We start from the raw sequence: 10,292 nt of genomic DNA on the forward strand, positions 1-10,292 counted from the left end.
CAATTAGAAACAAGATTAAATAGTTTGAAATTAAAAACTCATTACCCAAATTCGTAGTCAAAACACTTGAAATTCACTTCTTACACTTACATATAATAATTTAGAGTATCAAAAGCATTCACCCAAGAATAATGAACACTTTATAAATAATCTTCACAATAGAATTATATGAATATTGACATCTAAAAGAGCAGAAATGGCAACTATTCAAATATTATTGTACAGTTTTTGTTGCTAATTTTGCTATCAGTTTTAAAAGTATTGTTCTTTCCTTTTCAAACCCCAGAGGGAATTATCTTCAATCAGCCTGAATAGGCACTTAATTCTCTCCACACTAACCCTTGCTGACCAGTCAAATGATCAACAAACCACAATCCAATGACATTACTTACTTCAGCCTCCTCACATGCAGCCTCCAGGCTTTGCATGGTTGTCTTTTATTATCTTCATTCAGCTAACCACAATTTCACATGTAGATATACAAGTAACATCAGTCACAAGGAAAAATGAAGGTGTGGCAACCTGTGGAAATAAGAAAATAAAGTTGCAGACCTGTAACGATCAAATGTAAAATACACCTGCACCTTTTTATGAGTGAGAATAGTAATAAAAAATATATAATATTTATATAACATACCATAATATTCTTCAGTAACTCTTATGAGGGCCAGGGTCTATCTACAGACTGCCAGTCTCATTCCCACCTGTCGAGATGCAAGTTCATCCAGTTACGGGGTGATGTGTGGTCAGCATGACGAACCCTCACTTGTTGTTGCAGGTTTCCATGACCGGATTATGCTACTCACTCGTAGCTCCCCAATTTCCTCACCATGGTGGGTGGCCACCAGTCCCATACGCAGGCCGAAATCTCAGGGGAAAAGTTGTTACGCTTCCCCCAGGAGACTTGAACCTGTGCGTGTCCTGTAGCCGGAGCCCAAAGCATGTAAACAAGTCCTCTATGCAAGTAGGACTCGAGAGGGCTCAACCAACAAACACGTGAGAGGGGAAAACAAGACTGCAGCTACCAGGAGTTTGCGGAAGCATGCACTGCTTTGCTCCAGAGCTTCCCAAGACAGAGCATGCAGGGTAGGGGAATGTGAGCCACCATTTCCGTGTTAGTGTGTGTGTGTTCACATCTTGTCTGGTGGGGGTGTGTGTGACTGACTACCTTCACATCTGGGAGTGCTTAAGCATTCACTAAATTGGCAATATTCAGTTGAGACCACCTGTAATCTACTGACTGGTGGAATGGGCTGAGCAGAAAGTGCAGTGGGGATAGCAGCACCTACTAGAGTTAGGATGTGAGAGAGGGAATTGTCTAGGTTATTGGGTAATTACTGTAAAGTGTTATGCAACCTTATAATGCATAAGTCAATAATGATGATAACAATTATAGCTAAATTATCATGACTTTCAATATCCCAGGATAAGGTTATTCATATTTGAAATAAATATAAATGCATGCACACAATATCAAATTACATACTTTTGACTTGTTTCCCCGTTTCTTATCTTATGCACATAGTACACGTTATGAAATAAGCTATATGAGACAATACAATTTCTTAGAAACCTATACTGTGGAGTGGGTAGAGTAATATGCTATAAAGCCAAAGGTACCAGATTCAAATCTAGGTGTATCATTGTGCTTGTCCAAGAGGTTTCTACCATCACCCAATTCATCATCATCATCATGATTAGCCCAAGAGGTGCAAAGTGATGCAAAAACCACCGAAATAGAAAGAAATTTATATTGTTGTTAGGGTATATTATGGACAATTTAGGTCATCAGGACATATTTTGCTGAATTTCAATGGCACAAAACTAAATATTCTCAAATATATACTATTCTTTACTCATTCTGCAAGCCTAATATAAATACTCCAACACAAATGCCATCCAGTGACAATCTCAACAGATCTTAGGAGGCCACTGATTCCAAATACACAAATATCCAGTCAGTCTCTCGTCATAAAATCTGACCAGACATCTAATGTGAATCTAAGGTTCACAACAGAATATTAAAGCAACGTTTTATTGACAAGAAAAAACCTTCTCCTGCACAAAATAATCACAATAACACTTACAAATGGCATGTAGAATGTGAACATTATATACAATGTAACTAGATATACTGCAGTAACAAGCAAAAATAAATGTGTCAAGCAAAACTCACTTCTGCTAAGCATATAGCACCTTCAGAGGACAATCCCTGACATTGTGGCAGTGTATACTCTGGAGCAAGCCATGCCCAGCTCCAGTCGCTTAACCCCATCCATGCAATCCCATCCCCTCTTGCATGTTCATTGGTGGAGCCATATCATGCCACTACTTGCCCAGAGACTTGTTTTCGTTCACTTGCACCAAGGATAGCCAGGACAGAGTACAGGATGACAGGCAGAAGCATATAGTGGGTATGCGGCAAAATCATAGGTGAGTGCATGGGGGAAGGGGGGGGGGGGCAGTTGCCCCACAAGTACTTTCACTTAGAAATTAAGTGTAGAGTAATCTTATTGCCTTTATTATTAAACAAAATTATTTTCTTAGAAAAATAAAGTATTTTCAAGCTGATGAAACTTCCCAAAACAATTACGTGGGGGAGAGAACTTTGTTTTACAGCAAGACTCTTGTTATTAACACTCCCACATACTTTATTCGTTAGTTGTGATGTCGGAATAAATTACATGCAGTTGTTTTGAATCTGCTGTAAGAAATTAGTTCTGAACCACAGACAGGAAGTAATAGAGGGAGAGAACATTGATGACATGGAAGTTGGACTACGAAAGAAAGCAAAAAGGGGAAGCCCCAAAATATGCCCTCCTCCACCCGTATACTTTCGGAGGTATAGTTGACGCGTTTACTTGGTTAACGTGTAAGATCTGAAGCGATGCCACCACGAATGTGGGTAGGGACAAACAGCGGACGAGTTGTTTTCGTCCAATCACACTCAACCTTCAGCCAATGGGCGCAGCTGTCATTCTGCTTGTCTACTCCACGTGGAGTCCTTGAGCCAATCGGCGCAGCTGTCATTCTGCTTGTCTACTCCATGTGGAGTCCTTGAGCCAATGGACGCAGCTCTCATTATGCTCGTCTAGTCCACGTGGAGTCTCAACCGTGCGGTGAATGTATTGTTGGAGTTGGTGGGCGTGCTCTGTAGACTTTATGCGCTTGTGCACTGGTACCTGAAAATTAATTCAGGGTGCCAGTTCCACGATTTTTTTTTATTTGATTGATTTATCCTTTATTCCCTTTTCTTTGTTACAGTAATTCACCGTGTCATTGACATAAAGGCTCCACTGAGAAGAAACCAAGTTTGTTTGGATTTCCTGAACAAAGTTGGTTTTACAGTATTCTACAAGGAGATAAGTAGATTAAAGTAAAAGTTAGAAAGAGTAGGAGGTAAATGAATGTTAGTGGTTAACATTAATAATATTTATGAATACAGATACAAAATTACATAAGTGTGTAATATTTTGTCAAGATAGGTTATATTGTGCATAGCATGTATTAGTGTTTATGAATGAGATGAGAAGTAGTCTTTAACACGATTCTATGTATTTTAACCAGGTTCTATGTTAAAGTGTGTAATGTTTTAGATAGTGAGATATTATTATTAGCTTTGAGGTGTAAGTATTAATGTGAGGAATGAAGAAGTGATGAAAGAATGAGTGGTGCTTGATACAAGGATACTTGCAGGAGACCAGCAAGAGGGGGTCGTGCTGGGGTGAACATTGGTATGGCAGTTGGTGCATACAACAATTCATCTAATATAAAATAGGTCCATCATCTTCTTCTTTGTAGCAGCATAGCAATACAAGCAACATCGTCCATCCTGCACAGTGGCAGCACCGTCTATGGTACAGAATGTCTCCTGGGAGAAGCATAATAACTTTTCTCCTAAGATTTTGGTCTGTGTATGGGACCAGTGGCCAACCACCATCATGAGGAAATTGGGGAGCTACGAATGAGTAGCCTAATAGGTCATAGAAAACTCGGGGTTTCATCGTACTGAACACATGTCACCCCATAACTGGTTGGTTGATCTCCCACCTCTGGTGGAAGAGAGGCTGGCAGTGAGTAGGTAGGCACTGACCCTAACGCCATGGGCTATTATTAGAGGCATGCAAATTTCGTTTTTGACGAAAACACGAAATATGAAATAACATGCTGTAATGTTCATTTTCCACGTTTCTGAAAGGTGTGAGGTGCATTTTTTTTACCCAGTTTTGTCACGAAATAATGTGAAATGAACTGTAAAATGCGAAATATACTCCTAAACACGAAATATATACCGACGCGACACTTTCTGAAGTCTGAAGTATCCTGCGAGTTATGCAATTCAAGGAAAATTGGTTAATTCTGCTGTAAATATTTGAGAAGCAAAAATGGACCACTTTACCCAAGAATAAACTTAATACTCTGGTAACTACATAAATGTGCTATTAGAAGGGGCAAGTTTATTTTATGTAATAAGTGCAGTTTTTAAATCAAATTTACGATTATATTCACAATTTTAAAAGCAAAATGTAATTTTATATAGCACTTTTGATCCATTTTTTCACTGCTATAACATTCAAATTTTATTTTATTTACCGCTTTTGAACCCGAAATCGACTCTGTTTTTGTACCAAAATTTTGCTTTTTTTTTTACCAAAAAATATGTGCCTCTACCTATTACTATTATTATCATACAGAAGTAACTACAGTTTCTCCCAAAACAAGTATGAGGTTTTAGTGTACTCTTCTGATCGTAACATTGTGAACACAAATGGCAAGAGCTCCCTAATGGCATAGTGGTAATTCTGCAGCTTTGTAATCAAGGGGTCCCGGGGTTCAATCTCCAATGTACGTTCGGATCTCACTTGACAACAGTAGATTGGCACCTAACCACACAGTAGTCTTAAGTCTTAATACAAACTTTTCCCAAATTTTTAAAAAAATGATGAGTAACAGATTCTCCCCTGGTATTCCAAACTCTATATTGAAGTATTAAAAAAAAAAAAACTACCATCACACCACCTTTTTTTGTTTAGTTTCATATCATGAAATCTAACACTGTCTAGTATAATTTCCCATCATCTGAGAATGCAACTTTCACCATGATTTTCACTTCATCCTCATTTTCTACATAAATCAAATTTAATACTTGTAGGCACATACTGAACATGTATTCTGACTATATACTGTATTTTCATTGCAGAGAAATTTTTTGATCCTGCTCTAACATGCTTATGTAAGTAGGTTAGTTGGGTCTGTTGTATACACTTGCTGGATGTGAAAGAGAGTGAAGATAGTGAGGCAATTAAACCCAACATTCCTAACCTACTCAACACTTTAAAAGTAACACTGTAAGAAAGCATGAGCATAACTATAATGACAAGAGCACAAAACTTGACTTGCCTAACCTACTCATGTATGCATGAATGGTCTTAGCATTAGAATCATGGGTACTGCTTTACCATAGGGGTGACACCTATAAATCACTTATTTCACACTTTTTTACATTGCTAACATACTATTCTGGAATGCGGAATATTTCTTTAGGTGAAATAATGAATTTCTAACGAAAATAATGTCTATTTCTTACATTTACGAGTACTTACTGTTACTCGTTATTTCGATTCTGTAACACACATTATGGCGATAGCGTACTGGTTCATCGTGCATTGTGCGAGTTTTGTCGATTTATGCAGTGTTGCAACCTTGTTCACCAGAAAATACCTACTTTCATGACCAGATTTGAAATTATGCTAATACCTTGCAAACCATTGACGTTAGCCTCACAAACCATTGACGTTAGCCCCACAAACCATTTTCCGTAAGGTTAGGTTAGGTAAGCATAGTTAAAAAAAATATATTAAAAATTAAAAATACTCGACACGTCATGTTCTAGTGAAAACATGGCAAGTTTGAAAAACTGACTACGGGTTTTACGTCATCTAACACACGGAACATTGTGCTCTCGTGCAGAAAGCAAATGGCGGCAGCAGAAACAGCGGACAGAGATTTTCGCAGAAAACAACATGCATTCGCATTAAAATGGATCAAAACTACATTCACGAACTTCCACAACGCTACAGAAAATGATTTGCGTAAGTACTTTCTCCTGTAAAAAGTAAGAAATCTGTCACCCCTATAGTAAAGTGTTACCAAATCATGCTCCTGCAGGCTTACAGTGTTAGTATTTTATATGTGAAGAGTAGGTTAGGCTTGTTAGTTTTGATTGCCACATTTCTTCCATATCCTGCGCACACAATAATTTTCATGAGAAAGGCTCTCATCAGACTACAGCAACTTATAAACATGGCCACTTGCACAAACTACTTTTAACAATATCAATGTTTGAAAATTAGTACTTTCTGCATTTTTGCACAATGTGTAAATCAGTTTCTTAATGAACTTCAAATTTACTTCCACAATCCGTATGATTTCACAATATAGAGAACGTCCAATTTCGTTAATATTTGGTATACTAACTAAATTTGGCCTTCTAATCAAGAATCTGTTGTTAAAATGTGGGGGTCACGTGTAGAAATTTTAACATTATGCACAGGTAGCTCCACGAACCATTTCTGGTAAGGTTAGGTTACGTTAGGTTAAGCAAGCTTAGTTAAAATTTTGTTCGTAAAACAATGTGATACTGTCTAAAAAAATCAACTTTTATCGCCTTTTTTCCCGATTTCCACACGTGTCCCCCGCATTTTAACAACGGATTCGTGATTAGAAGGCCAAATTTAGTTAGTATACCAAATATTAACGAAATTGGAGACATTCTCTATATTCTGCATTCGCTCCCCACAATCATTACCAGTAGGTTATTCTAAATGTATATGTCACCCTTCTGCACAACTTAAAAAATTATTACACAATCATAACCATGGCCAGTAAAGATTAGAATTGTAAATTTAACGTAAATCATAACAAGGTGCTCCAAATACCCATGACCACCCCATGTGTTGCCGCAATGGGTATCTGGGGCAATGTGTGTGAGGAGGGAGGTAAAGGCGACTGGAGCACGGTGCTGAATACATTACCTCAACTATGGCTGAGAATGTGTGCAGTATCCTTTTACATTCTCTATGTTGAATGAAAGCACAGAGGTTAGCTGTGGTATATCTTGTATTGTGCTAACCAAATTGTTATTACATCCACATGAAATACTGACATGACTGCTCGGTTAGACAATAAAATTTAGCTTTCCTCTCTAAAGACCATGCTTTTAGGTGTGCATTTTAGTAATTCTGGCACGAGCATTTTTACTATTTGTTTCTGTCTAAACAACTTCACCTAAGAGTCAAGGAAAATGTAAAAAATTTACAAATGAAGTATTCCATGGCACCTATTCCAAAAATTATCATGTAACAGAATATATTCAAACGCACATAAATAAATATAAATGCCTGTGCCCAAAATCCTTTTGTTATTGCATTTAAAACTCCAAAAATTCACTGGAGAGTCATACAGCAGAACTCAAGAATCCACTTCTTGTAGTGTAGCATCAAAATATGCATGCCGTCAGAAAATACAGTGAACTACTGTACCACTTTTTTTCAAACCTCAGTTTACCCTGGAAAATTAGGGCAAAATGTGTTGTCAATGGCGTAGTGGTAACGTCGTCGCCTTGTAATCAAGTGGTCCCAGGTTTGATGCCTGGTGGAGGCACACTGCAGGGTTCGGATCCCACTTTAAGCTGTAGGACCAGTCAGGATTAGTCTATATGTGCATAAAGTGGTTTTAAAACAACAATTCAATTCAATTAGGGCAATGGCCTTGACACCATGATGTGTCTAACACATTCAACACTAACAGAACTGTTTTCACGCAAGAGTTTCAAATATGTTGGTGGATAAGTAACACAGCTTCAAATATGTTGATGGACCAGTAACAAAAAAGTTAAATACTAGATTTTAAAAACATATATTACCAACATAAGGGTATCTTATAGCGGTACTACTTTACTATACCTGAGACACCTGGGAATCATTTCTTTCGCACTTTTTTACATTGCTAACGTACTATTCTGCATTCCGGAACACTTATTTAGGTGAAATAATTGAATTTGTTAGGAAAGTAATGTATATTTCTTACATTTACGAGTACTTACTGTTCTTCTTTATTTCCACACACAACATGGCGATAGCTTACCGTTGATCATTCCTTGAGCCAGAAAAACCATTGACGTTAGCCCAAAAATTCACGATAGCCCCACAAACCATCACGGGGACGAGGTATGCCTACTAGGTTAGGTTAGGCCTGTTAGGTTTGGTTCCATTAGCACTCCTTTCGTTCAATTTAGCATATACGGACAATACGAGAGCTTATTGTGCTCTCATGCAGGAAGCAAATGGCGCCAGCAGCAATAGCGCGTCGGAAATAGATTTTCGTACAAAACCACATGCATTCGCATTAAAATGTATCAAAATTACATTCCCGAACATCAACAACGCTACAGAAAATGATTTGCGTAAGTACTTTCTCCTGTAAATTTGAAGAAATCTGTCTCAGGTATAGTAAAGTGTTACCCTTATAGCAACAATGGGCTTTGGGAATTCGGACTTTATATAATATGTAGCATATTTATGCTGTTGGATGTACCACAACAATGAGGATAATCGTAAGGATTAAATGTGTGACAGGTTCATCCCAAATACCCTTCATAACCCAGAATTCAATCTACCACTCAGGGTGCATTGAGTGCAAAGAACTTGTTCAAATATGACAGTACACTGAAATTTCCGTTATCAGTTACACTATAAATTAAAGGAAACTATCATATATAAATTTCCTTGCAAATTTTCATTATGTTTTTTAATTAAATCAAAAATTTCTGAATATTTATTAGAGTTGATTTAAGCATACATTTCAGCTTTGTAAATCCCATAAAAAATCGACATACAACCTACTTAGTACTACTACTCTCTCAGAATATGTATTAACTCAATATTATATTTATCTTATATTAAGGTTAAGACAAAAAATCATAGTTTTACCCATTCGAGTATCCCACCTTACATCTGTCTGTAGATATGGCCATCGGCAAATAATAAATGTAGTTTGTAATTATTATCTCCAATAAAATATGGACACAAAATTATCACTGTTTAAGTCAGAAAGGAGACACTTAAAGTGGCACAACACACATTCACACATAAAAACAGAATCTTTCACAAATCGAGTTACACGTGAAAATTTTCGAAATAACCTTGCAGTTTACAAACATACTGCTTACAGAACCGACATCTGTCGGCAGGTGCACAAACGACTTACGGTGTTACTAGATGTCACTACTATTGCAAAAATGAAACATCGCAATCCGTATTATTTAGGTGACAAATGAGATCAGGAAGCGTGTTTGAAGACCCAGACAAGACGAAGTACCGAGGATTCGCGTACGAGCGCTCGAAGTGATAGGTTCAGTCGTAAAAAGCGGTACATATCCGACAGAGCAACACATCGCGAGTGATTGGTTCAATTTCGACGACTTTATTATCAAGTTAATTACGTGTAGAGTGCAGTGCAACGATATAGTGTATTTTTCCCTTGGTGTATACCCTAGCCAGTGACCCATTAGAACATCGTGGCTTCCGGCGGGCAGCCGGCTAGCATACAGGATGCCGCAATGTTGGACCTGAGAGAGAGGACGGCGGCGGAAGGCTTAGTCGATCTGGCCACACAGGAATTACCATTAAACCAACATGACGATGACATCTCCATGACCGACTCAACGATACGCTCAGGTAAAAGGACACTGGACGAGGTGAGTAAAACCGAAAGCAAACAAGAGAAACTATTTCGCCCCACTCAACCGGATCCAAGACCTCCAACTCTTTGGTATTCGACCGACACCACCGGCCCATTTGTGGTCCTCCTAGAAGGACAAAATCAAAACATTGGTAAACTTTCTAGTGGCAGTTTGGGCAACAAATTCCGGAAGGCCAACATACCCGTGAGTTTAGTGGAACAATGTGGCAAAAACAGGGTCAGGGCCACCTTTAAAACAGCAGATACAGCAAACGCGTTTGTTCGGAACGGGAACTTTCTGGACTCACTTGGAGTCCGAGCCAAAATACCACACAGTCTGATCCAACGGGAAGGGCTAGCGTATGGCCTGGAACTTGACGTGACAGAACAAGATATCCTAGACGGCATTGACTCACCATTTCGGGTAACATGCGCTAAACGACTAAAGAAAAAAATCTGGCGAGAGGATGGCACTTCCCACCTCGTGGACACCAAGTTGATATGCCTTACCTTCCATGGTAAACACCTACCTGAAAAAGTGCTAATAAATA

General features: G+C 38.3%; 1 protein-coding gene across 3 annotated transcripts in view; it reads right to left on the reverse strand.

Annotated features, from left to right (window-relative positions):
• The window catches only part of Spt20 (transcription factor Spt20 homolog), a 58,989-nt gene extending 49,756 nt beyond the window's left edge, over nt 1–9,233 (reverse strand). For 2 of the 3 annotated variants that reach the window (XM_083129625.1, XM_083129628.1), the window contains exons 1-2: nt 8,991–9,233; nt 393–522 (exon numbers count right to left, since the gene is read on the reverse strand). In XM_083129625.1, coding sequence (XP_082985751.1) covers nt 393–428 — 36 coding nt within the window. In that variant the 5' untranslated portion in view covers nt 429–522; nt 8,991–9,233. The remainder of the gene's footprint in view (nt 1–392; nt 523–8,990) is intronic. The other variant, XM_083129626.1, reaches the window with a different exon arrangement.
• Between the last annotated feature and the right edge of the window lie 1,059 nt (nt 9,234–10,292).

This window comes from Lepisma saccharinum, chromosome 10 (genome assembly GCF_977018435.1).
Source record: "Lepisma saccharinum chromosome 10, izLepSacc3.1, whole genome shotgun sequence".
Lineage (NCBI taxonomy): Eukaryota > Metazoa > Arthropoda > Insecta > Zygentoma > Lepismatidae > Lepisma > Lepisma saccharinum.